At 59.7% G+C, this 27174-nt stretch overlaps 1 protein-coding gene across 2 annotated transcripts in view; it reads right to left on the bottom strand.

The window, feature by feature from the left end:
• Positions 1-1168: 1168 nt before the first annotated feature.
• The window catches only part of Lmx1b (LIM homeobox transcription factor 1 beta), a 71744-nt gene continuing 45738 nt past the window's right edge, over positions 1169-27174 (bottom strand). The window contains exons 3-8 of one of the 2 annotated variants that reach the window (XM_027938347.1): positions 4864-5096; positions 3073-3254; positions 2813-2890; positions 2611-2677; positions 1598-1762; positions 1169-1326 (exon numbers count right to left, since the gene is read on the bottom strand). In XM_027938347.1, the coding sequence (XP_027794148.1) occupies positions 1169-1326; positions 1598-1762; positions 2611-2677; positions 2813-2890; positions 3073-3254; positions 4864-5096 (883 nt within the window). The remainder of the gene's footprint in view (positions 1327-1597; positions 1763-2610; positions 2678-2812; positions 2891-3072; positions 3255-4863; positions 5097-27174) is intronic. The other variant, XM_027938350.2, reaches the window with a different exon arrangement.

Here is a 27174-nt window from a genome sequence, read left to right as displayed (position 1 = left end):
GTGCTGCAGCCCAGCCAGGGCGCAGCTTTAAGAGGAAGAGCTGGAGAAGGCTGGCACTGGGAAGCGAGGACTAGGGACTGGGAGACACAGAAGCCGACCAGCAGGAAGGCCACTGGCGGGCGCTAGTCACTGGGGGCATGTGAGGAGGGCGGAGGAGGCTGGGAGGGAGCCAGGTACCAGTCGGCATGCCCAGCAGGTGACTTTAGAGTCCCTTTCCATCTGGAAGCTCTGCTGTTCGGCCTGACTCTCCCTGTGCCAGGGACTCCGACTCTGACCTTGGAGTTGGCTGGGTCTTGGGCTGACTCACCTGGGCCAGGTGAGGGTACACCTGGGTCTACACATCTCAAACCCAACCCTACCTCTCCTCTTCCTCCCTTTCCAATTGCTCTTAAGAAGAGAAGTCCCTGTCCCTCGTGGCCCCCTTTCCCCTTCCGACAAGGCAGACCCACAGAACATCCCTCCACCTCTTTCAGCAGTTCTAAGGGTGTGTGTGTGTGTGTGTGCATGTGCACACATGTATTTTGCGTGGGGGGTGCCTGTAGGTATGCATGCATTTGCATGTGTGTCTGTCCCTTTGGGTCTGCCTGTCACACCTGCTGGGCTCCTCCCCACTTCCCTCCAGGCTCCGGCTCGAGGAGGGGTCCTGGGCTACCCGGGACCTCAGAAGTGGCCCTTGTGCTCACTGGAGGGAAAGATGGGCACAGTGCGGGCGCTGGTGCCCACGGCTCTCAGGTACCAGGCACTGACTGTGTCACAACATCATCGTCCTGGGCTGACATGGGGTGGGGGGCATGGAGGTTGGCCGGACACAGAGAGGACGTTTAAAAAAATAGAGAGAATTTACGCTTCCCAAAAAAGAGATGGGGAGGGAGAAGGCGATGGAGTCGAGGTGGGGCTGGGAGGCGAGTGGCTGTCCGAGAGCTCTGGGTCCCTGGGGGTGACAAGGTCTCTGTGGGCAGGACACAGCTCCTGCCCAGGCTGCGCCCATCTGCCTGTCCGGCTGTGCCCAGCGGACACGTGCGCCAAGCCCGGCCGGCTGAGGGGAGGGCACCGTATGGCTGTCGGTAGAGTCCGTGTGGGCGGCAGGCCAGGGCCGTGTGGAGGCTGCTGAGGCCAGCGTTCTCACCCCAGGCCCTGTGCCCAAGCGTCCCTGGGGCCCAGCTGGCTCTCAGGAGGCGAAGTAGGAACTCTGCATGGAGTAGAGCCGGTCGATGGGGTTCCCCACGCGGGCCTGCAGGGAGCCCACGTCTGAGGAGCCCAGGAAGCAGTCGCTGAGGCTGGTTAGGGAGGTATCGCTGTCGATGTCATGGAAGATGGAGTCGTTCCCTGGGGGACAGGAGGGGCGTCAGGACCAGGTGCAGGCAGGGGCTCCTGGGGGCCCCATCATCCCTGCAGGCTCTGTGGCCAGAGGCCAGGAAAGACAGGACGGCCTACCGGCCAGTGTGTAGCCAGAGACTGGGGCGCTGGCCGTCAGTAGGGAGCAGGTGGCTGGGGTTGGCCTGGGCCCCTGGGCAGCAGGTGGTCATCATGGCCCCAAGCCTGCCTGGCCAGGCCGGGGTAGGGGCAGTGCTAGGGCAGCGGGGGTTGGGCGGCTTACCATAGGGGTTCATGTGGTCACCTGGCATTTGGGGTGGCGTGAGGCCCTGCTGGAAGGGGTCGCTGCTGCCGTAGGGACTCTGCTCCATGGCCACGATCTGCTGCTGCGGCGGGGCCAGGGGCGTGTAGGAGGCCATCATGCCCTCCATGCGGCTTGACAGGACCTCTGGGGACAGTGCATACCTTCACCAGCTGGCCGGGCAGCTTCCGCAGATGTCCCCAGGGGTCCCTTATGACCTCCTCGGGGCTGCCCAGGGCCCGTCTCCAGCGTAGACAACCCATACATCGGACTCCCCAGCACCATATCTACTATGGCTCCAGTTCCCTTCCAGGATCCGGGCCCCACCTGGCCTTTCCCACCTGCTCTGCCCGCCCCCAACCCCAGCTCAAAGTCCTCAGGTGGCCAGGGTGGCGGAGCCTCATCAGATAATAGCAATCCCACCTGGCCCTGCGTCTGGGAGCACCAGAATGGGGCCTGAAGCCAGGCCAAGAGGCCCAGGAAGGCGTCTGGAGGGAGAGCCCCAGCCCAGAGTGACCCAGAGAGCCCCTGGGGAGGGGCACGCCAGGCTGGGGCAGGGAGCCCGAAAGTCCCGATCTGTGGGGTGGGCATGAGGGAGACAGGGGCCAGCGTGGGAGGCAGCTGGAGGGTGGGCAATCGTGGGCGCGCTTTGGGGGCTGAGTGTCCCCTGAGGACATCAGGAGTGAGGGATGGTCTCGGCAGGGAGGGACTGTGGGGAAAGGCTGGGGGGGCAGACACAGGCACTGCCCAGCAACTGGGGGAACAGGAGTCAGGAGGGGTCCTGAGAATCTCTGTCGAGGTCATTATGGGAAAGGCAGCTCTTTGGAGGGACATAAAGGACATGAAACCATTCCCTGACCGGTGACAATCAGAAGCAGCCAGGGCAGGAAGGAGGTTGGGGTGTTGCCTGATTGTGGGCAGCAATGTGGAAGAACACAGGGTGTGATATGGAGCGGGGGGCATGGGACTTTCTCCGGGAGGGTCGTCGGGCTCACCTTGGCCCAGCCGCTGGGAGTTCTGCTGCTCCTGCTGCTGCTGGTGCCGCCGCGCCAGCTTCTTCATCTGCAGGGGAGCGCGGGTCAGGCCTGCCCGCCCTGCGCTCCCCCACGCCCCCCCACCCGCCTCCCTGCCCCCACTCACTCCCAGCCCCCCACGTCTGGGCCCCAGGAGCACCGGGGGCAGGAAGTGGCCTCTCACCTTTGCTCTTTGGTTCTGAAACCAGACCTGGACCACGCGGACGCTGAGGCCTGTCTCAGCTGCCAGCGTCTCTCGAACCTGGCCCAGAGAGAGGGAGACAGGTCAGGCCTGCAGGGACAGCTGGGAGGGGACAGCTGGGTGGGGGGGTGGGGAGGTGAAGGGCCATCCTGCCCCCAGCAGGAGCAGAGGTGGTGGGGCCTGGATGGGCAGCAGGGCAGCGGGTCTCGGCCCCCGCCCCGCCCACCCCAGCCGCCACTCACCTTCCGGCAGGGCTTGGAGGAGACCTCAAAGGAGGCCTTGAAGGCTCTTCGCTGTTGCGTGGTGAGGATGGTCCGGGGTCGCTTGGGTCTTCGTGGGTCCTTCCCATCGTCCCCGCTGCCCTTGCTCTGGCTGCCCTGCCCCTTGGCTGGCTTCATGTCCCCATCTTCGTCCTCACTCTTCACTGTGGGGGACACAACCCAGCCTGTCAGGTAGGGCTGAGGGGCAGTCCTAGGTCCTAGCTTGTAGCCTCAGGTGACAAAGGTGATATGACACCTGACAAGATCCCATCTCCATCTGCTGACACCTGCTATGGGTGCCCAGCACCCCGGGATCAAGAGCCCTCCTTCCCAGCCGGCAGCCTGCCTTGCCGGGTCCCAGACGTACAGGGTGTGCTCACATTCGCACGCAGGGCAGGTCTGCTGGCCTCTTAGGGCTGATGGACACCCTTAAGACAGATGATGGCATCTGTGGCCCAGGCTGGCCCTGGACTGCCCCCAACCCATCTTGCCTTGGACCCTCCTTATCCTGTGGACCTCTGTCACCCTAGAGACCTCAGCCCAACATGCTGCCTTCAAGAGAAGTCTCCGCTGCACTAGCCGCGTGCCCGCTGGGTGTGGGGTGATAAGAGGAGAACACAAGGGGCCTTCTTTCTTGAAGCTTCCAGGGACTAAGAATCGACTGACAAAGGACATGTACCACACGTCCTCACGCCGGAGTACGCATGGCAATGGTGTGCATGTGCACACACGGAGGAACACTCACCCTCTGACACGCACATGCAGATTAGCAATTGGCCCACAGCAGCCCGTGCACATGCCGCTCACAGACACAGGCCAGGGGCACATGACACAGGCAGGGACACATAGGCCTGCAACCTGATCATGTGTTTCATGATCACACATGCGGCGTGAAAAGCGTGTGTTCACCCAGCCACACACCCACACCACAAGCATGTGCAGCACTTCCGTTCCCCTGAGTACTGGGCTGCAGCGATGCCAGCCCCAGGGGGCAGCCGAGCCTCCCCACCCCGCCTACCGCCAGGCCACCTGCTGCCCTCGCCTGAGCTGGGCTCTCTCCTCCAGCCTGTCTTTCTCAGATCATGAGCCCTGTGGAGGGGCCGGTCTCCCCTCTCCCAGGCCTGGCATGAATGGGCAGTGGCACCAGCCTGGCCTCTGCTCCTGAGGGGGAGCTCGGGCAGCCGCAGGAGGGGCTGTGGTGATGCCCTGCCCAGGGAAGATAGCGACAGAGGGAGAAGAGCCCACTACCTCCGCCAAGGCCCCCACAGTGACAGACCCCTGTGCATGCAGATACCGTGACTGTGGGGCTCAGGATGCCCCTGAGGGGGCCAGCCACCTCTCCAGCCTTTTGCACATTACACAGTTTGTGCACGTGTCTGTGTGTGCACGTGGGCAGTGGGTGGGAGTATGTGCACAAACACACAAGTGCAGCCATGAGTGCCTGGCTGCGTGTGTCTGAGTGTGTACGCCTGTGTGTACCTGGGTAGGGTTTGCAGGTTGGACGCGTGAATACATATTCACACCTATACGCATGTGTATGTACATCCGTGCTCCCAGGCGTGCCTGTGTGTGTGCAAGTGTGATCACATGCTCGTGTCTGTAGGGTCATGTGATTCAGGGCCAGTGTCCGGGTGCATTTTGAGCCGGGGGTGGTGTGCACAGTAGTGTCCGTGTGCTTGTGTGGCGTGGGTGTGTCGTCCTTGCGTGGCTCAGGTCCCTGCTGAGGAGCTGGCCTGGCCGCCCTCACCACACCAGCCTGGGGACAGCACTCACCAGAGTCGGACTCGTCGGGGCTCACGGAGCTGAGCAGGTCCTTCTCCTTCTCATAGTCGCCCTTGCACAGCAGCTGGCCTTCCTTGAGCACAAACTCGTCACCCTTGCGCAGCTGCCGCTCGCACACGCAGCAGCAGAAGCAGCCCAGGTGGTACACGCACTCCAGCGCCCGCATCACGAACTCCGTGGGTGCGATCTTCTCCATGCAGCCACTGCACTTGGCCGCGAAGAGCCTGCCAGTGCACAGAGTGGGCGTGTCGGCCGGGCCCAGGGTCTCCCAGAGGCCACTGCCTCCAAGGGCCTCTCCCTCCTGCCACCCGGACCCCCAGGCCCACGTGGGACAGGCCCTCCTTGGCACAGGGCCAGGCAGTGGGAGGGCCCTGCAGGCCTACTCTTCTGCCTGGCAGGTTCAAGTGACCCAAGGTGTGTCCTGGCCTGGGTGCATCTGCTCAGGGCCCGTCCACCCAGAGGCATGGTGGCCACTAGAGGGCAGTGTGTAGGATCAGTCCACCTTCCCCCAGGGCAGGGTGATTGGGGGAGAGGGTCCCACCCATCCCAATTCCCTGACCTACTTTGCCTCCTCCCTACTCCTCCCTCAACCCCACATCCGTGCATCCCTGATCCTGTCCAGCCTTCCAGCCTCGGGCCCTCCCCTGCCTAAGCAGCTGCCCCAATCCCCTCCCCAGGCTCCTGGCTACTCTAACCCCTCAACCTTCTCTCACCTGACCCCCCAACACAGGATCCAGAAGGATCTTTTTAAACACATGTCTGATCTTGCTGCTTCCTGCTCCACCTTCTTCCACGGCTCCCTAGGGCCCTTAGAAGAACATCAAGCGCCCAACCTGGTGATCAGGGGCCCCATGGTCCTGCCTCCTCCTTCACCACCTCCTGTGCTTCACAGAACAGCTGCTGTTTCTCCAAAGTGCCATCATGGTGGCCCTTCGACATGCTCTTTCCTGTGCCTTGGTTTGACTGACGTCTTATTAACCTGGTTTCAGCTCAGGCATCGCCACAGTGCCGGGTGGGGCAAGCACACCGCGGCAGCCACGGTTCTAAGCATTTTAGCAGACAGGAGATGAGCCCCCGAAACAACCCTATGGGGCAAGAACCTGAACTGGCCCCATTTTAGAGATGGGGACACTGAGGCCCTGAGGGGAGCATGGGAGCCAGATGGGTAGTCAACATGGGGGCCACTCCCAGCCTGGACTCGATCCAGTCCCTCCATGACAGAGTGGCTCCTGCTCCCGTCTCCGGAGACAACCCTGGCGGGGGGTCTCTGCCTCTGGCTGGGGGGCTGGGCGACAGGCCCCTCCTCTGCCGGCTGCTGACCGCTCCCCCCGACACCCCCCTACCCATCACGCGCCCTGCTCTGTGGGAACTCGGCCTCAACAACACTTTGATGGAAAAATTTATGAAGAATCAAATTATTGCTGCTGGGAGGGAATTAAAACCATTTTTCATTCCCTGCGTCCCCGGGCCACGTCTGCAGGCGCCACCTTGGGAGCGCTGTGCGCATCCCATCCCTCTTTATGGCCCGCCATCTCGGGCAAGGATTACAGCTGCAATTCTCCACTAATCGGCTCTGGAACAGGAATGGCCATAAATGTGCGGCTCTGGGCCTGCCACCCTTCCCGGGGCTGCCATGCACCGCCCACGGCGAGCCACTGGGGTGCAGTGGACAGGGCCAGCGTGAGCTCTGCCTGCTGTCCTAGCACTGACCAGGACGCTCAGCTTGGAGGCACCTCCAGGTTCTCTGGACACCCACCTCTATTCTTCCCGGTGGGCTCCTACTCATCCTGCAACGCCCAACTCCAGTGCCACCTCCTCTGGGAGGCCTTCTCTGATGCCCCATCTAGGGGGAGCGGCCTCCTCTGTGCTCCCCTGAGCTCTCCTCTGGCCTCAGCTCACTCTGTTGTAAAATGGGACATCAACAGGACCTCCCTCCGATACGTGGCCAGGATTTGATGATCCTGAGCACATAACCCCGTAAGCATCACCGTGGAGCGGCCACACACTCTGAGGGTGCCCAGCTCTACTGGGGTCCTACGAAGCAGGGCCTGGCTCCACCAGATCCTCAAGGAGGCCCCTGCATGTTCGAGGAGAGGCAAGCGCAGGCCCGGAGTCTGCGCAGCTCAGGCTGAGCTCTGCACCCCAGGCAAGCGGCAGCCTCCAGCTCACACACTGCAGGTTCTGCAAAGGGCACACCGGCTGGGTCTCAGCTCCAGGTCTGTCCTTTGGTTGGATATTCTTGTTCAGAGCACAACCTACTCAACTGTCCGTGGCAGCTGCAGGGCACCTCAAGGATTCTGGCTGACCAGCCACCTCTGCTAAGGACTTGCAGAAGCAAATGACCATGGAGGATGCTCCTGCCCTGTGTCCCTCCCTGGCCCTCTGTCCCTGACCGAGGGACCCCACTGAGGTCCGCAGGCTGCCCTTGAGCAGACAGACACAGGCAGAGTCTTTGCAGCAATGGCAGGGCCAGGTCCCAGGCCAGGGTCAGCACATCTTGGGTGGCTCCCAGAGAGGAGACCTCCTGAGGCTGGGGGGTGGGGGTGCGGGCTGGTGACCCGCATTCGCGGTCGAATCCACCATGCTGGCTGTTGAGAACAGCGCGCTAATGCCTTGGCAGCAGGGGGTGGATTGCTACTTTCTCCAAACTCATCAACACAATCTATTATTAATACTTCTCCAAAGGCTCGGTGCCGCCATTACGGAGGCAGCGCCAGCCACTCGGGGCGTCATCTGTTATCTAGATTGCAAAAACCCGGGAAATAAAACAAACGGCACGCACTTTATAAACGGAATGTGCCATCCGTTTGGTCTCCAAGCATCTCTCCACCCAATAAAACATCGGGGGGGACGCATGAAATACTCACTCCCAATTATGGGGCTGCCTTTGTCTATGCGCAGTGCTGGGGTGAGAGCTGTTAACGGGGGGTGGGAGGGGTTGGGGGCACCAGCGGCTCCCCTCCTCTCCGTGAGCCCCATTTCCTCCCTCTGATTCTCCCACCATGGAGGGACTGGAGCAACCAGCCCCCGGGAGGTGTGAAGAGGCAGACCAGCCACAGGCAGGGGGCCCCCCCGCAGTGAGAGGACGGGAGGGTCACACTGGCTCCCCCACTTGCTGACTGGTGACTGGCTCTTACTGAGCCTCAGTTTACTTGTCTGTATAATGGACTCAACACCACTGCCTGCTTCTCAGCACAGAGAGGCAATGAGTTCACTGTCAGCTTAAAACAGTGAGCACAGAGGGCAGAGCCTGGGGTCCATTCCGGGCAATGGCTCTACCTCTGAGCTACATACCCAGCCCCTTTTAAAATTTTTTATTTTGAGACGGGTCTCCCTAAGATGCTGAGAGTCTTGCTAAGTTGCCGAGGCTGGTCTTGAACTTATGATCCTCCCGCTTTGACCTCCAAAGTCACCAGGATCACAGGTGTGTGCCTGGCAAGTTGGATGCATTCAAAGCCTTTTGGTTCTGTGCTAGTATGGAGGAGGCTTTCGCCAATATCTGCCCTTCTTTTGTCTCACTTGTATCCCAAATGTCTTCATGGGTCACCCCTGTGGGGTCTCCATGATTCCTGGGGCCTTCCTGACACTGGAGGGGTTTTCCAGTCCCAGCTTCTGTGCCCCCCTGGGTTCGGGCTGACCCTTCCAGCTTCTGTCTGGCCTGATCTGGGTGGAGCACCCCTGGCTTCAGGATCGGGGGTCTCATTAGCATTCCAGAGGAGTGCTCATGCTCAGAGATCATCCCCCTGCGTCACCTCCTTAAGTCCCCAAAGGACCCCAAAAGGAAGAGCCATCTCATCACTGTTTTATAGATGAGCACACCAAGGGCAGGGGGCAGGCTACTCCTTCAAGGTCACACCCAGCCTCCCTAGCTCCCTCCCTGCCCTGTGAATCCCAGGTGTCCTGCATTCTGGGGACCATGCCTGTGTCTGTGAACTGTCCTGGGAGGGGCCCGATAGACCCCAAGTGCTAACTACTCAGAAGGTGGGGCTGAGTGTCCGGGGTTTTTTGAAAAACAAACAAACTGAACACACACACACACACACACACACACACACTCACACATGCACACGCATCTTCTGTGCCGTTGCTGTCCCTCTCCTGGAGGATCATCTGGGATGGTGGGGCAAGACATTCCATCTGTAGGGACATCCCTCCCTTAAAGAGTCCCAGGCTGTGAGATCACATCTCCAGCTCTTCTCAGTTTTTATTGGTTTATTTGTTTAATGCTCAATTTATTAAACTCATAAAGCTAATAAACAAAACTCTGAAAACCGTTTTTTCAGGAGTATTCAGACATGGATTACAGATCTGATTAATTTCTCCTAAATCACAGATGACTGCGGAGATACAGGAGTTCCGTGGATCCTTAGGCCCCCCGTGACCCTGGCTTCCTAAGGATACTCTGAGCAGTCTTCACCCCAGATCTGAGTGTCCAGATGGCATGCACTGGGCTTGGGATCCTGGCTCTGTCACTTCCTAGGGCTGGGACTTTGTACAAGTCCCTTCTCCTCTTGAGCCTCCGTGTCCCCGTCTGGGGAATATGATAGAGGCGCCTGATTGGGTTAGGCGCAGGGGATGGGTGCATGGTTGCTATTTTAGGCACAGGGGATGGGCAGATGGTTGCCATTTCCCTCTATCATCTCAACATTCCTGATACCCATTCACCTTTCTTGCTAGGTGGATGCTCCCTGTCTCCTCCTCATGGGGTTACCATTTGCTTATCCCAGCACTGCACTTTACAGTTGATAGAGCCCTTCGTTGAATTCCCAGAATAACCCTCACTCCACGTTCATCCTCTACTCTCAGTGGGCCTCTTCCCCCCCCATAGCCTCAGTGGTGATTCCCGCCCCCCACCCTTCTAACCACCACACTGACCCACCCAATGGGCACCGATGCTTTTTATTCCACAAAAATAGGCTTGATCTTGACGCCTTGCTGTTGTTAGAAAGTGTCCCCCAAAAGTCATGTGTTTGTTAGAAGTTTGGGCCCCAGCCAGAGATGCTACTGGGAGGTGGTGGAACCTATAGGAGGGGGGCTAAGGGAAGGAAATTATTGGGGGTGTGCCCTTCAAGGATACTGGGACCCAGCCTTCCTTTCTCTGTTTCCTGGCTGTCATTAGGTGACAGTCACCCACTCCTGCCATGAGGGCCGAGCAACCATGATCTGAAGCCTCTGACACCAGAGCCACAAATACACATATTTTCCTTTTTGCAAGTTGATTATTCAGGCATTTTGTCACAGCCACAGAAAACTGACACATCAAGTCAAATCAGACTTCAAAACCCTTTGCTTCAGGATGTCTAAGAACAGCCAATAATTTCAAAGTAAATCCTGAGACTCAATCGTGGCACTCAAGTCCCCACCTGTCCCTGCCACCCCTAGCAACCAGGCTTTTCATTACTCCTAGAAGGGAGCAAGGCCCTTCTGGCCTCCTTAGCACTTAAAATGCCCTGTGCTGGCAAGGCCTGCCTTTTCTGTCCCTTTCCTTTGAATCTTAGGGAATTCCTCTTCACCTCCAAGGCCCATTTCCAAATGTCACCTCCTCCGTGAAGCCTCTTCTGATACAGGTCCTGCCACCCTCCAGCTGGGGACAAACCCACTACTGATCTAGAACACAGACGCTGGGTATAATCCACCCCCCCAGCTCTGGCACTGAGTTAGGGGGTGCCTACTGAATGAACATACAACCTTGTAAGGAACGAAAGGTGCGGCCAGATGGAACAAGAAGACATTAACCACTCAGCTTCGAAGGGCTTAAACACGCCACAGCTAACGAGATAAATGAACGTGCCCTCCCTAGCCCCCCTCCCCGCACAACTACACATTTTCTTTATCTTTTATCACCGGAATTCCATACTTGGTTCCTGTTGGGCTAGCAAACCACCTCCCCACACTGCGCCCTCACTACTAGCACCCACAAAAGGCCCAGGGGTGCGTGTGCATAATGAATGATTCCCCTGACCATAAGTGACTGGACCAGGTCTGGACTTCTGAACCCACCCCACCTCCGAGTGCGAGGCTTTCCACATCTACAGCACCAGCTGGGTCACAGCCTTTCTTTTGAGCCTCAGTTTTGTCTTCTGTAAAGTGGAGTCACCTGCTCTCTTTGGGCGGCTGGGAATTGGATGATTTTTATCCTATGTGAAGAGGCTTGGCCCAGGGCCTGCCACAGAAGAGGTCTTGGAGGTATATCTGCCTTTATTCTGACTGCAGTACTGTGGTCTGGTTCAGGCTATGGAACCTTCTCTCCTTCACCAGCAATTTCACTCTGAAGCACCCTAGTGACACTGTTAGATCTGTATTCTATGTATCTCTTTGTAGGTATGGGCTTCTGTCAGGCCCTCAACCAGGGTCACACTGGGTACCAGGCAGGTTCTGGGCCTGGTTTCCTTCAGGGCCTCTCCAAGTCCTATGCCACAGCTCCTGGGGTGCTGCTGGAAACACCCTTCTCCTTCCCTGGGACCAGGAGGCTTGGCTGCTGGAATGGCAGCCCCTCTGTGCCCACTGGTAACATCTCTAATTCCCCAGCTAATGCCCTCAGAGGTTGACTCTGAGCAGGGCTCCTGCAAGATGCCTGGGCACAGTTAGGCACCTGCCATCCTCTGGGTGCCATCTGTATTTGTGCAGCAGTCTGGGCAGCAGGGGGGGCACCAGAGTGCACCCATCTGAGGGCTTCCTGGAAAAGGGGACAGGACACAGGGTTAAGAACCTGGCTCTGGAGATGGATGGATCTGAATCTCAGCTCTCCCACCTACTGGCCTGACCTTGGGGCAAACCCCAACGCCCTCTGAACCTGTATTCAATTTTGAAAAGCAGAGGCTCCCAGCGCCCACCTTCCAAGGAATCAAGCAACGAGGTTACTGGGTGGCAGGATCCAGGGTGGACCAGCCTGACGTGCTTGGGGCAACAAGAATTCACGCCAGTGCTAAGGCTACCATGGCGGTGGAATTGTGCTGCCTGCCACGATGCTGCTGAGGGACGGGGTGACAGGACCATGGACGCTTTGAGGCTGCTGCTGCTGCTGCTGAAGTCCGCCTGTCACTTGGCAGAGGCAGCCGCCTGGCCTTCTCCCTGCTGGACTCGCTGACATCTCCCCCACGTGCCTGCCGCGTCCTTATCATTCCGGGCGTAGCTGTTTTTTATTTTGAGACAAAAAGGGGCCTGTGGACGGGAATCCAACTCAAACCAGCTGCAAACATCTGCTTTGATGCGGCGGGCTGGGCGGCGGCGGGAGCCGCAGGCGGGGGCCCCGGTGCGCGCGTCAATCAGCGGCTGGAATGCCGGCGTGGCCGCTGCTCGGGGCTCGCTCGGCGGCGGCCTCACAGGGCCTCGCAGGCCTCCGCGCCTCGCCTCGCCGCGCCGGGGCCGGGCCTGCAGCGACGCTGCCCGGGCGCTTCCTGCGGGGCGGGAGGAGAGCAGACCCCGCCATGCCAGCGCCGCCTCGGCCCTTTGATCCGCGCCTGGGCGCAGTGGGAGCCCCAGACCCGGCTGGAGGTCACGTGCCGGGGCCAGGGAGGGACCGCCCGCCGCCGGCTCCAGGTGCCATCCAGGGGCCGACCTGGCCAGGCGGGCACACATTCGGGGTTCCTACAAATACTGACTTAGCACCTAGTACTCACGGCCAGGCACTGTCTGGGGGCCAGGCAGAGAGCAGGGACAAAAGAGACCGTCATCCCGCCTCCCGCTGCTTCCCTTCTCCTAGGTGAGGGGACATTCTAACAGGCGGAGGGGCACTTGCATTCATCTGTTTGAAGGAATAGAACCGCAGTGGTCAGAGTGTGACAATGGCGGCCATGCCATGGGAAAAGGAGGCGGGAAAGATCCTTAGAGAGGACATCATTAGAGAGGAGCATCAGAAGCAGCCCTGTGACAGGACACCTGAGCGGAGACCCAGGGAGGATCCCTGTGAGATCTGGGGGAGGTGGGGGGGGACCAGGCCCAGCAAGGGCAAGGCCCTAAGATGAGTGCACCGGTGGGGGGGGAACCCAAGGAGCCCCTGTGGTAGGAGCAAGTGAGCAAGGCTGAGAGGACCCGAGGGACAGCTGGGGAGAGCTGGGGGTGGGGCAGGCCATGTGACATGGTTGTGAATCCCGTGCCTGTGTGTGCTGAGGCATGGGCCCAGGGTGGGTGAGCAGAAGGGAGAGGCTTGGGGACCCAGGCTAAAGACCAGGCTGCTTCAGACCAGGCCAGAGCAGGGGTAGCACTGAGAAGTGGTCCCCCCAACCCCGGGTGCATCTGGAAGGTAGGCAGGGACCCAAGAGCATACCAGAGAAAGGATGGAGGTGTGCAAGAGTCCAAGCCTGAGCTGCTTTCTAGAAGGTCAGCCATGTGGATGTGTCCCCGGACAGCTGCCCATGGCAGGCGGCAGCTCCAGGAGGGGTAGGCGGGGAGATTGTGTGCAAGCTGCCAGGACAGAGGCACACAGAGACACACACAGAGACCCCCCCCCCCCCGCCCCACGGCACTCATTCACACTCAGGTACACACTCCTGCAGCCTGAGTGACTGTGTCCATGAGGCCGGACACTTGGCCTCCCATCTTCAGGGAGTCCCGTCCCTGGGGAGTTGGGTGGGACAAGGGCCAGACTCTTCTCCAGGAGTTTTCTCCACCTGGAGATGTGGTACTTCTCTGACACGAGATATCCTCTGGTGACAGGCATGACCCTTCCTGCCATCAAGGAGATACAAGGGCCCAGGACAGGGGGTGGGTGGGGCATCATGTCCCTCTGAGCATCCTGCCATGTTCCCCTCCAGCTGAGCTCAGGACACTGGTCCAGGCCAGAAGAGCTGCAGGAGAGCCCGGCCACCAAGGCCACAGAGGGCATGGGGGTACCACGCTGCGGGCTTCAGCTATGTTCTTTCATTAACCTCTGGGTTGACTCTCCCTTCACTAGCAAGTTCAAGTCATTTGAAGGAAGAGGCTCAGGATCTCTGTTTTGCTTGCTCACTCAGCCATCTAACATTTATTGAGCACCTACTCTGAGCCAGGCTCTCTATGGTGTGTGCTGGGGAGAGCTTTCTCCTCCCACTTGCCCATCAAACGCCTCTGAGCTGATCCAGGTTCTGTCCCCCATTCTCACTGAGGTCACCAGCTCCTGGTTGGGAATCTAGCAGCTGTTATGTCTGTTACTATTATTTACTAAGAACCAGCATTCCCTACATACTGGCTTGTGTTTCTCTGCACATGAACCTGTCACCCTTAAGACCCTGAGAAGCAGGCCAGCCACTCTCTGTGATAGAGAGGGAAGTGGTGCTGGGAGGTGGGACGCAACTACCGAGAATGGGAGAGAAAGGGCGCTGGGGTTCAAGGCCCACCGTGTGGGCTGCAGAGCACGTGCCTGTTCTCCCAGCCTCCCTGGTGGCTTCCTGGGCCTCTCGGATCTGAAACCCTTTCCAGCCTCAGCCTCCTCCACCCTGCCCACCTCCTTGAATGACTGCACTGTCTCTGTCGCCTCAGAGCCTCTGGGTCCATGCCCTGGGCTGGGGTGCTGAGGACACAGGGAGGAGTCCAGGGGCCGGCAACACAGAAGGAAGAGGAGCACCCCCACCATGAGACGCAGAGGACTTGGGGCTTCTCTCTGGGGTCCTGCCTGGCGAGAAGGGCCCGTGCCCAGAGCTGTGTGCCCAGGAGGGGCTGGGGCATGGGAGCAGGGCCTGATGAGGCACAAACTCAGCCAGGTGGGGGCAGAGCTGGGGGACAGGGAAGATATGCTGGTGACTTCAAAGAGTTCCGAGGATCCCAGTGGAGAAAGTCGGGGGGCTGCTGCAGGAATGGAGCGTATCTGAGCCCAGAACAGCTCTGTGTAGAAATAGAGAGGCCATTCTGGGGAGGGGGGAGAAGTTGAAAAAGAACAAAAGCAAGAAGAATATGGAGCCAAGTCTAGGGTTAGGGTCAGGGTGGAGCACAGGTCAGGGTGGAGCAGGTGAGCAGGAAGGTCCGGCTGGAGTCCCAAGGGCGGGGCTGGAGAGGAGAGGGCAGAGCTTCTCTGCTCCCAACTCATCATCCACCCATCCACCCGTCTAGCCATCCACTAGTCATCCACCCTTCTACCCAGCCATCCATTCACCACATATCTATCTATCCCCTTACCCACCTCACACGCCACAGCCATCCATCCCTTTATCTACCACCCACCTATCCACCCATCCACCATGCACCCGTCATTCCTTTAGCCACCAGCCCACCCCCCTCCACCCCTTCATCCACCCATACATCCACGCATCCCTTTGTCTCCATCCAACCCTTCATCTGCCCATCCATCTATATCCATCCACCCATTCACCCACCCACCCATCCATCCTGTCATCTACCTACTTCTAACCATCCATCCATCCATCCCTTCCTCCATCCATCCATCCATCCCTTCATCCAACCATTTATTCATCCTTCCTTTCTTCCTTCTTTCCTGCCACCCACCCCCCTACCCACCCATCCTTCCCTCCCCTTATCCACCCACCTGTCCAGCGCGCACTTAGGCACTCTCTCTTTGCCAGAACCTCTCTGAGCCACGGCCCCTCCTCTAAGAGAGCAGACACTATCTGCCTTTAAGGCTGTCACTGTCATACAAGATTCATTGATCTTGTTGGCATTTCCCAGTCACCCACCTGACCAAGCTGCCGTGTGGTGGGGAATCAGTGGGGAACAAGACAGTGTCACAACTGCAGGGACATGTGCTAGATTGGGGAACAAAGTATCCCAGGAAAGAGGTCCTAGTGGGAGCAACGCAGGGTCCCACTGGAGTCCTCAGGAGCTGCCCAAACTGACATCTGGGCCCCTCCATCCATCCAGCCCCCAGGACTCTGGCCTCCCTGTACTCAGACCGCAGCATTTTAATTAGGGCTCTAACTTCATCAATAAACTTCCTTTGAACAAGTGTTTTCTGGAACAAACTCCATTAGAGCAATTTAATTTTTTGATCAATTTTCTTCCTAGTACAGTTAAATAATTTACGACTTTTTCCATTTTCACTTTTATTTTACTAAGATTATTTTCATGGAGATAAATGATTTTTCATGAAAATGTTTTTCAGTAACGATTTGCTTTGCCATCCGGTTTGTGCCCATGTTGATCTTGCTGCTGACTGTGGCGAATGTGAACGTACAGTCGGGGACACATTTTACCAAGAGTAGTTTCACTGCTGTCGGTTGTATTTTGCACTGATTTTTTATTTATTTTTTTAATTTTTATTTTATTGAGTTAAATCTTCTCCTGATTCAGGGAGGGTGGTTTCCGATATTACCATCAAAACTGCCAAAATTTGCTATCATGAATTTTACCAGGCAGCTGAGGAAAACATGCTCTGGGTTGAAACAATGGGTCAAGGCAGCCCCGAGGGTCCACATGGTTGGGTGCACATGTCCAGCTTCAGTTGGGATCTCAGAGCCTAAATGTGCTCCTTTCTGCCCTTCAGAGACTGTGGACTGCCTGCTCTTGGTCAAGCTCCCCAGCCTCCTTGGGCAGTTTCTCATACTCCAGTCACCCTTAGAAGGAGTGTGTCTGTCCACACAGCCCTTAAGGCAGGGGGTCCTTATGTGGTTCCTCTAGAGGTCAGCCAGCCATCTCCTCCCTTATCTTCCACCCATTCTCCTCTGAATGCAGCCAGGGAGCTCTCTTAATGGGCCCTGGGCCAAGCCTCCTCGTGCCCAGGTGCGCACACTCCTGCGCTCTTGCTTGTTTCAGCCTAGATTCTGAACCTGGCATGTTTCTACCAATGTCACACTCACAGGAACCAGCCCAGCCCAGGCTCAGAGCTACACACGCAGGACCTCACTGATGTCTCCTGACCACCTTGGGAGGGAGGAGCCTCTTTCTTAGGCTGGTCACCCAGCAGGAGGTGCAGAGCCAGGGCCCAACCCCAGGCCAACTTAGCAGTAACCTCCTGCATTCCTGGGGCTGGGAAGGTGTGTGGGGTCACTGGAGCAAGCGGTGGCCTGTCTGTACCACGCTGACCTATTGCTGGGACACAGAGTGGGCATTCAGAACATGTGCCCTGATGGAGCACCCACAGGGGCCTGAGATGACCCTGAGAAGTGGGTGCAGGCCCCGAGCCCAGGACAGCAGGGCGCGGTGGGGAGGTGCCCAGGAGGCCCTTGGGGGTGTGGGTGGTGACATCCACCTCTTTCCACCTACAGCAGGACCCTTGGCTAGGGAGGGAGAAGAGGATGGGGGAGCACATCCCCGGGGCTCCCAGGCCTGGCTGGCGGTGGGCGTGAGAGGCCTGGCCGGGCGCCCGCACTGGGCAGGGCACCCTCGGCCACTCGGCACCCGCCGGACCCCAACAACGCCACCGCCGCCACCGCCCATTTAGTGGGTAACTGATCGCCCGGCGCCCCGCCCCAGCCGGCTGCCGCCCGCTAGAGCCGCTTAATCACCGCCCGCCCGGCCGCATTAGCATAGTAATGGCCTTTAAATTGAGCCTCTTTGTTTTTTAATTAAGCTCCCAGCAGGTACAGAGAAGAGCGATTATTGAGGAAGCTGCCAGCGCTAATCGCCCGCAGTCATTTGACAATTAAAAAGCGCCCAGCGTTAACCCTTTCCCGGGGCCGCAGCAGTTCCCTCAGCATTTATCCAGCACCGACTGTACGCACCTACATTCCCATTTGGTATCCGGGGACCCTGCCCCTAGAAACTCAGAGAGGTCCCGTCAACACCCCCATTTTGCAGAGGAGCAAGCTGAGGCACCGAGAGGGGCGGTAAGTTGCTCAAGACATCCAGGGTGGGTGTGGGAGAACCGGCTGGCGGACCGGTTGCTATGGCAACCCAGCTGCCGGGTCTTTACGTCCTGCCACGTCCTCGGCTTGGAGCACCTTCCCACTTGCAGGTCCTCCAAAGTCCTCCAAAGTCCTGGGGCACCTCCCCGCCCCCTGTGCAGTGGAATCCCCAGGTGTCCTCCCCCTCCCTCTACTTCACCTATTCCCCAAATGCTGATGTGGTGACTGGGGACGGTGGAGGACGGCTGTGGACCGGCCAGGAGCAGGCTGTGCTAAGCTGGGAGACAGACGGGCGGATTCTCAGGCAGGCTCAGTTATTCCTGATCAGCCCTGGCCAGCGGGCGTGGGGGCAGAGCGAGAGGAGGTCCCTTCCCGGAAAACTGGGCTGAGACGGGAAGAAGGGAGAAAGCTGGGCATGGACCGGGATTGCGGCAGAGGCCCTGGGCGCGGAGTCCAGAGACACAGAGCATTAACAGAAGAACGGTGCAAGGGAGGCGCGCGGGCCGCGGGAGCCAGAGGAGACTGGAGAGGGTAGAAGTCAGAGGAGCGCGCCGGGTCCTCAACCACCCCGCTCAAGCTTGGGGGTGGGGATTCTGGAAAAGGAACCCAGGGCCTGCCACTGAGCCATGCCACGCCCCCAACTCCTTTTAAATGTTAATTTAAGACAGGGTCTTGCCAAATTGCTGAGGCTGGCCTCGAACTTGTGATCCTCCTGCCTCAGCCTCTGGGGTCGATGGGATTACAGGCATTCTAAAATTTTCCATTAAAAATAATTTATTTTCTAATAGGTAATGCATTCCATAATTTAATATTTAAATCTACAAAAGGATGTTGCCTCTGCTAGACCCGTTTCTACCTTCAGGTCTCCTCCCTGGGGGCAACCAAACCTTCCCTAGGAGCCTCCTTCCGAGAAGTAAGGTGGACCCAAACCGTGTGACCCCCTACTCCCCTCCCCCACCTGGATTTTCCTTTCAGTAATGCGACCTGGTTGTCCTTTTTTCTTACACCAACACCAACACACTCTCTAGCTCCGCTCCTCCTCCCGGGCTGGGGAGGTGCCGCCTAGGCAGGCCGGGCTCCCTCTCGGCAGCTGCCCACCCTGTAACGCAGGACAAACCCAAATTTATTTAACCTGCGCCCCATCGATGGCCTTGCGGGCTTTTTAAAGGATTTTTGTCTTGATCTCGAGAGCCCTAGGAGGCCTGGAGAGGCTTTGAGTGAGGAGTGGCTTGAACGATTTACATTTTTCAAAGCTTGCTGGGGCTCGGGTAGGTGGGGCGCGCAGGGGAGCGGCGCTGAGCGGAGGGGTCCGGGATCAGTGTCCGGAGGTGAGAGGCGCAGGGGCTCCTGGCTGGGGTGCGAGAGGGGGAGCGCGGGGAGGGGTGCTAGAGAGGAAAGGAGGCTGTGAACTAACTGCACAGGGTTTGGGGTGGTGGAGGAGCCAGTGGATGCAGGGGGCGTGGCTGTATGGGGACCCCTTGGAGATGCAGGCAGCGGCCACTCGGGTCCTGCCTCACTGACAGCCAGCGCAGCACCGGGTCACGGCCAGGTCCAGATCTCCCCCAGGTCAGGCTCCGGATGCACCAGAGGAGGATGTGAGCCTGGCTCCCCCGCGGCTGGCCCCAGGCCCCACCTCTGCCTGACACTGCACAGGGGCCTGCTGCGGGTGGGCCCGACCACCCCTACACACACACACACACACACACACACACACACACACACACACGCTTCCTGCATCCCAGACCCTGGGCCCTGGGCGGGGCCTGCGGGTGTGCAAATAGCAGCCCTGAGAAAGCCTATTCTTTCCCAAACACAGGGGCACTTCCTCAGGGCGGGCGTGGGGTGCGGCGGACTGTGGGGAGAGAGAGGGACACATTCTACCCCTGGGTCACCACAGCAGACTCCCTTCTCTGACCTGGGCTCCCTGGTCGAGGTGGTGAGGCAGGCTGTCCGTGCCCTGGACCCCGTCAACCTGGTCCTGAGCCACTGTCCCTGACCTAGAGCTAGGGGTGCCCACTCAAGGGGAGCTGGGGTTGAGACAGCCAGGGTGCCCACGGAAGGAGGCAGGGAGCACAGGCAGAGCAGGCAATGAGGGGTTAACAGTCCGCCCACCCCCATCTATCAGCCAGCATCTCCCAAACAGACGGACAGACAAGACAGCTGTCCAAACAGGCCTGTGTACCTGGCCACAGCCACGGAGAGGGGCAGCGCTGTTTACTCTGCTCCCCGCCCCCACCCCCCCCTCTCTCTTTCTCTCTGTCTCTCTCTCACACACACACACACACACACACACTCACTCAGAGACGTTTCCATGCAGCCCCCTCCTCCCCTGCCCCCCACCCATGCAGAGTGAGGAGGCTCCTAAAGGGTCAGGCCCTTGCTCCAGGTCTGGCCTATGGGTCTTCTTGAGCTGGTGGCCAGAATGACTGATGGGACCAGCTGGGTCACAGGGCTCACTCCTAGCCATGTCCCTGAGGCCCCCTCTGCCCAGAATGCAGCTGACCTGGGCTGGGGGCACCTGGGGAAGCCAAGTGCCTGTGGAGTCACATCTCCAAGCACCTTGGGTATACGTCTGCACAGGGCAGTGCTCGGGCTTCCTCAGCGCTTCCTCGTGGCTCCTGGACAGCTCCACCGCCACACCCCAACCCATGCTGGCGCTGACTGCCACCCTCCACCCTGCCTGAATGGCCTGGGCTCCCTTCTCCCCTCATGACTGTCCAGTACTTGGGCTGTCGTCCTGCTCCTTGTGCAGTGCTCAGGTCTGGCCCTCCTCTGGGATGAGCTGTGCCCAGGGCCTGGTGTGTTAGGTGCCACACAGCCCAGTCCTGGCACGCCATGTCCCCTCCCTTCCTTCATTGGTGGCTGGTCACCCCTGAGGTCCCCCCAGAGGTCCTTTCCCTTGGGAGGATTCTTGCAGTGTCAGGGGCTCCCTCCACACCGTGGTGGCTATGGACCTGCCCCAGCATGGCTGTCACCTCCAGCCCAGGTCCCGAGGGCCTGCTGTGCCCAGCTCTGGGCTGAGCTGTGCTTTTGTGTCATCTCCCCAATCCTGGAGGAAGGCAGGGGAAGTGTCCTCTCCATTCCCCAGAGGAGCGCTAGGAAGGCCCCACGCCAAGACACTCAGTGTCAGAGCCCCCAAGGGCAGACAGCTCTGTGTGACTTGGTAAAGGACTCAAGAGCCCCTTGCTGCTCGGGAGTAGAGTCCCAGCACTGCCCTGGCACATGCAGGCAGTGAGAGGCACATGACTTTGACCAAGTCCCTGACACCATGGGTCTGTGAACCTATCACAGCGGGGCATCACCTGTCTCACAGGCTGACACTGTTGGGAAGGGTTCATGACAAAACACTAACACCCCTACCTACCTACAGCACTTGCCAAGATCTTGGTCGGGCTCATTCAGCTGGGATACGTGCAGCCAGGATTCTGTCTCAGGCAGCGTATCCCCCACCAAAGGCCAGGCCCTGGACGGCTCCTCGGCACCCCCACCCAATGTGACATCTTTACGGCACATGCTGCGCCTTCCAAGGCCTGGATGGGCGAGGGGGAGGCAGGACACCTCTCAAGTAACGGATTGTAAATTCCTGGGCCCCAGCTCTCCATCCCTAACAACCTCCTCCCGGGGCTCGCAGCGCCTGTCCCTTCGAAGCCAATTTAAATGAGGGGTCCCAGACCCTGGGCGTAAAGCATTCCAGACTCGGGAGAGGGGCAACTATTGTTTCTCTGGGAAAAAAAATAAAATAAAATAAAATCAACCGGGTCTCTGCAGTTCCTAATCACTCTCACATGTGCGGTTCCCACCACGGACAGCCCTCTACCGAGTTCGAACCCTGGGGGCACTAGCTTGCTTCTCCCCCAAATCTGTGACAGAGGCCCCAGGCCCTCATGGCCTGGTGGGAGAAGATAAGGTTGCGGGGGGACTACCATGTCCTGGTCATGCTGGACACTGGCTCGAATTTAACTCACTTACTAGCCTCACACTGGGACTAATCGAAGAGGGTAGGGTTGAGTTCCTTCCTCAAGGTCATGGGCCATTACATGGCCCAGCCAGGATCTCCCCAGACCCAGGCTCACGGGATTTGAACCCCATCCTTCCGACTCCAGAGCAGGAGAGCCCTGCCCTGCACGGTATGGCTTTTGCATGTGAGGACTGCTCCTAGGAAGGGCCCTGGTCCCAAGAGCCCTGCCCCGGGCAGGTCCCACACAGCCACAGCTGGGGCCTGGGAGCACGGAGGCCGGTTTTTAATAAGGAAGATGAATTTACTTGGAAGCCCGGTCCAGGAGGAGGGGGCAGTGGGGGCTGCCGACCTCAGTGCTCCCTGCCCTTCTGTGGGAGGAGACTGGAGGCCTGGCCAAGTGGCCTCTCGCTGGCCGCTGGGGGCCTGGGCTGTGGGGGGCCGCTGCCCCTGGCCTGGAGGGAGCTGGCTCTGCCGGCTGCTCGCTCGTAAGCCCACAGGATATTACAGCGCCTTTGTGTTCCTGGTGACCCAGCTGCTGGTTATTGAAAAATTCCACTGCTCGGCACAGGGCAGGCCCGCTGACCCCGCATCCCGGGACGCGCCTATCTTTCAAAAGATACGGGATTAGAGAGGCAGACCCGACCCCCGAGCAAAGCCCGTCTGGGTGTCTGTGTTTCCGTGGCCTCTCGGGATACTGGCTGGAGTGGGCTCTTGGCGCAGGATTTAATTAGTTGGAATCAGCCTGCGATTACTGCGGCGACTATTTACCCAGCCACTCGGCAGTCTGAGCCCTACTCGGAACAAAGATGGGCCCCTCGGCCCGGCTGGCCAGGCCAGGGGCCCCAGCTGAGCCTGGGCCCAGCTGCCGGGCGGGCGGGGAGGGCTGCGGGCCTCCGGGCCTTCTGCTGGAGCACCTCATTTAGCCGATATTTGTGGGTTTTCGCGATGCAAAGCATCTACGTGGGGCTTTTAAAAAATTAAAGCATCTCGAGAAATTTATGGCCCATTTCCGAGGGAGGCCCCACCCCCAGCTCGTGGCTCAGCAGCCGTGGCCTGGGAGCTGGGCTTGCTGGGGCGGGATTGAATCCGAGGAGCAATGCCCTGCTCTGGGTGAGTTGGGGGCTCCACCCCGAGGCTGCCCTTGTCCCCACTCTGCCGTAGGAGCACCCTCCCCCATCTCCAGGCAACCTGGGTGTGGCAGCTGGCCTGTGCTGGGAGCGGAGTCTGCGCACACGGCTCCTGGCCGCAGCCTACGCCCATTCACACAAGGCTGGGCTCATGCACCTACTGACCCGGGGTTCTCAGGTCCCCCGTGGATAAGTGGAGATGTGCACACTTGTATGGCACAGGCCAGTGGCCTGGGGGTCCCTACCTGTGTCCACCTGCACGTGCCTGCCGAGGCACACGCGGATGCTGGCACTACATGTGCACAGACCTGTGCTCAGGCAGGTCAGCCATGCTCAGCTACCTGTCCGTCCTACTGTGCAACCCATTTGCATATGCCCCCCGCCCCCGCCTGCAAACCCAGTGTGTCTGTACCCACAGGCACACATGCTGTCCATGTGTACCCAGGCACCCTGGCACGTGCCACCTACACCAGGACTATTACAGGCTGCTCCCTGGGCACGCTCTCACAGTCGCACGCCACTGCTGGTGCCCTGGACAAGCGCACACACGGTTCCAACCTTGGGGTTGCCCGCAGCCTCTGCTTCTGTGGACAGCCTCACCGAGGGAGGCTGCAGGGCGGTTTCAGGGGTCTGCCCCTTGGAGTTATGTGAGTGCACTGGGGACAGGATCCTGCCGGCCCAGGCCAAGAGGCTGAAGCACAGTCTGGAGACACTCTTGGGAGCTCGGTGGATTAGGGCCCTCCCACTGCCAGGTTTGCAGAAAAGCTGCCAGACCAGGTCCCAAGGCAGGGCTGGGGTCTGGTCGCTGTCAGTTAGGCAGGCCCTGCCCCCAGGTGCTACCACTCCCCTGCCAGGAGCCCCGTCCCCAGCCTCCTCCAGGACTTCACACCTCACCTGCCTCCCTGCCTCTACCATGGGCACTGTGGATCCTGTCCTCTGTGCGTCCTTAGGGGTCATCCTGGGTCCGGGGCAGGGAAGCAGGCTGCCCAAATTCAGAGGGGCCTGGGGCTCTGGTGGGCTACCTTTGTGCCTTGCCCTAGAGGCAAGTGACCCTAGCCCTAGCCCCAGAGCCACATGTCCTCACAAGTGCACAAACACAGTGACACAGCTATAATACAAGTAAGCCTGTGCACACACACATGTGGACACACAGTCACACATACATAAGGGGGCCAGAGGCCACCTGCTCACACAGAGAAGCACGCAGGTACACCCAAAGGCCCACACAGCACCTGGAGACACACGGGTGTGTGTTCACACTGAGCACACGGGAGATGCTGACCGCAAGGACTCAGCAGACCCCGGCCATTGAGGTGCTGTGCAAGGGGCAGCTCGCAGAGACACTCAGACACCCAGAATGAGACTCAAAGGCCTGGCCCACCCTACGTGGCTACTGGGTTCTTGCTGGTGGGGCAGGAGGCCCTGGGCCAGAGGGCAGTGAGTCACCCTGGGTCCCGGTGCTTGGTGGCCAGGCCAGGGGCCCCTACTTACCAACTCCCCGGCAACCCCAATCTGCCCCAGTCCCACACCCAGATCCTGCTTCTGTCCTCTTGTCCGCTGGGCCCTGCTCCAGGCCCCACCACCCTCCTCTGTCCCCTGTGGATGGCCCTGGCCTGCTCCTGCCTCTGGCCTCCCACCTTCCCACCTGGCAAGTCTCCATCCTCCTCGCCCCCACCCCTCCCCGTCTCTGTCCTCTCGGCTTAGTGCTGGAGCCAGGGCAGGGCTGGACCCCAGGCCCGCCACAGTCTCTGTGTCCATCTCTAAATGGCCGGCCAGCGTTTGGGGCCCTTCGTGTCCTCGATGGTGACGATCCACAATGGCTGAGCAAAGCTGCGAAGTGCAGCAGCCTCTCCCAACGGGGGGCACTGGGCGCAAGCAGGCGGCTCCCTGGAGCGTCTCTCTCCCAGGGCCCATCATGTCTGGCTAAGTACCATCCCAGGGGCTGGGCTGTGGGAGGGGCAGGGGACAGGAGGAGGGGCAGGGGACAGGAGGAGGGTCGGGGTCTCCTGGATCTGGAGGGTGTGGATTCAACTCCTGCCTCTATTTGTCTAAGGTGCCGTCGCCTCCAGAGTGCGGTGTCCTTGTCTGTGCGCTGGAGTCCGCCTTCGAGGGCATCTGGTGAAGGCGGAGGACATGGTGAGCGCTGAGCTCGCTAGACACTGACTTCCAGCCCCGCTCCAACCTAACTCAGCTCTGTCTCCCGCCCAGAGGGACCCCAGAGGGACCCTCCCCTGCCGCTGAGGTCCCTGCAGACCTTGGTCTCCTTGAGTCTCTGTCCTGGAGCCCCAGTCAAAAAAGGACCTCCTGGACACCGCTCCCTCTGTCCTCCTCTCCCAACCGCTGGGACTAAGGTCCCTCATCCCCTCCCCCCACACACCCCCAACCTCCCTGGCCAACCACCTGTGGAAACTCTCCATACCCACAGGCACCACGTCCTCATTGGGACTTCCTTCCTCCATCAGCCTGGTTCTGTGGCCTCCTCATTCCCCAAACCACCATTCAGCTGAAAACACACCTCCTAGGCTCTGGACCCTGGTTCACTGGTTCATGGATTGAGTGAACCGGCCTGTGTTTGTTGAGCAGCTACTATGGGCCAGGTGCAGAACAAGGGGCATCTCAGCCCACACCCTCCTCAGCCATTTGCCATGCCTAGCCGTCCCTTGGTTCTGGAAACTGCCCAAAGGTACACGGCCTTGTCTCTCCCCTGGTTCTCCACCTGCTCCTAAAAGGCAGGCCCCCAGGTTTTAGTCCTCTTGTGACTTCGTCATAAAGCCTTCCGACCACTGCCCCCCGTTCTACAGCACCACCCGCCCGCCCCCTCTTCCTCCTGGGAACGCAGCCCCTTTGCCCACCTGCCTCCCTGAACACTCTGTGGGTGCCTCAGGGCAGCACGGCCCCCTGTGTCCACACCCGGCTTCTGTCAGGCAGCACAGATGCACAAAGGCACACACACCAGGACGCCCGCTGACGGCGTGGGTGTGACAGCAAGGCCCTGGCCACAGCCCAGGCTGTCAGACGGAAAAATGGGCTCATAAATCAGAGCTCACCCATTCCCTGGAGCGCTACGCTGTGGCCACAGTGACAAGGCGTGCACTGGAGCAGGCGGTGGCCTCAGCGCCGCTGAGCACTGAGCAGAGGACAGGCTGGAGGGAACGGGGTCCCCAGCATGGAAAAGCAAAACAAAGCAAAAGTAAATACCGGTGTGCGCCGAGCGGCTCCAGGAACCACGCGGCAGGAGAAGCCTGGACCCGCAGCCCCGTGGCCCACTCTGGGGAGGCGCGGGACGAGGACTGTCCACGGGCCTCCCTTACTCCTGCTTTGCCTGAGCTTATTTCTCAACGAGCAGGACTTTATAACACCAGAAGAAACAATGAGAGAACTACTAAAGAGAAGGAGATAGCAAGAAGAAAGAAAGCGACCCATTTGTCGTTTCCACCTTAGCTCATTCATCTCCCTCCAACCAGCTTTTCGGGAAGGGACACCACCGTCCTCCCAAGCTGAGGTCCAGGACCGGGGAGCCCTCGTCACCCTCTTCCCCTCTCGGCCCACCACGCGGCCCTCCTGCAGGCGCTTGCCCTGGCACCACCGCCAGGCCTGGCTGGCCTCCTGGTCCCTGGGAATGACAATCCAGCACAACTCACAGCCACAGGGCAGAGCGGCCGACTCCTCTGAGCGGCTCCGGAGTCTCGGGCTGCAGCTCCTTCCAGTGTCTCCTGCGCATGGAGCCTCGCAGGGCTCCCAGCACAAAGGCCTGCCTGCCAGGCCGCCGTCTATCCCCTCTGCAGTGACTTCTTCCTCCCTCCCTCCCTTCCTCCTTCCCACTGATTTTTTTGGGGGGACTGGGACGGGGTCTGGGGCCTCAAGCATGCTCCGCCACCCAGCTACAGCCCACTCCCGCAGGTCCTTCCTCTGCCTCCATTTCCACCCTGGTCCCTCTCGCTGCCGCCTCTGCCTCTTTCTGGACAGGGATCCGGGGTCCAGCCACCCAGGCGCGCTCTCCCCGAGCTGGCCCCACACCTCACCTAGCCAGCCTCTCCCGCCCTCAGCTCCTCCGGGCCCTGCGCTTTGCCCTGGCCGTCCCCTCTTCCTGCCCTTCTCGGCCAGGTCCCCCGTCCTCCTACTGCCTCCAGAGAGCGCTGGCCCCTGGCGGGGGGGGGGGGGGAGCTGAGCAAATGACCTGGCTTCAGGCCCAGCCACTGCCTCTCATCAAGTCTCAAACCTCAGTTTTCCCATCTGTAAAATAGGGTGGAACAGTGGCTACCAGCAGGATGTCACTGGGACTGCTGAGATGCAGCACGGTGCCTCCGCCTGGCACCCCCGCATCGTACCCCATGGTGCTGGCTGGGACGCAGGGTCTCCCCTCCCATATCTGTCTCTCCGCACACGCGGCCTCTCCTTGCCTGCCGCCTTCTGTGCTTTGGTCGGCATTTGCATTCACCCTGGAGACAATGGTGCAGCCCTCAGGGAGTGCCCAAGCCCCCCTTGTTCATGCCGGGGACACAGCTGA

The sequence above is a fragment of the Marmota flaviventris genome, chromosome 13 (assembly GCF_047511675.1).
Source record: "Marmota flaviventris isolate mMarFla1 chromosome 13, mMarFla1.hap1, whole genome shotgun sequence".
In the NCBI taxonomy this organism is placed as follows: Eukaryota; Metazoa; Chordata; class Mammalia; order Rodentia; family Sciuridae; genus Marmota; species Marmota flaviventris.
The sequence above is the reverse complement of the archived record's forward strand: the minus strand, read 5'-3'. Positions and strand labels throughout refer to the sequence as shown.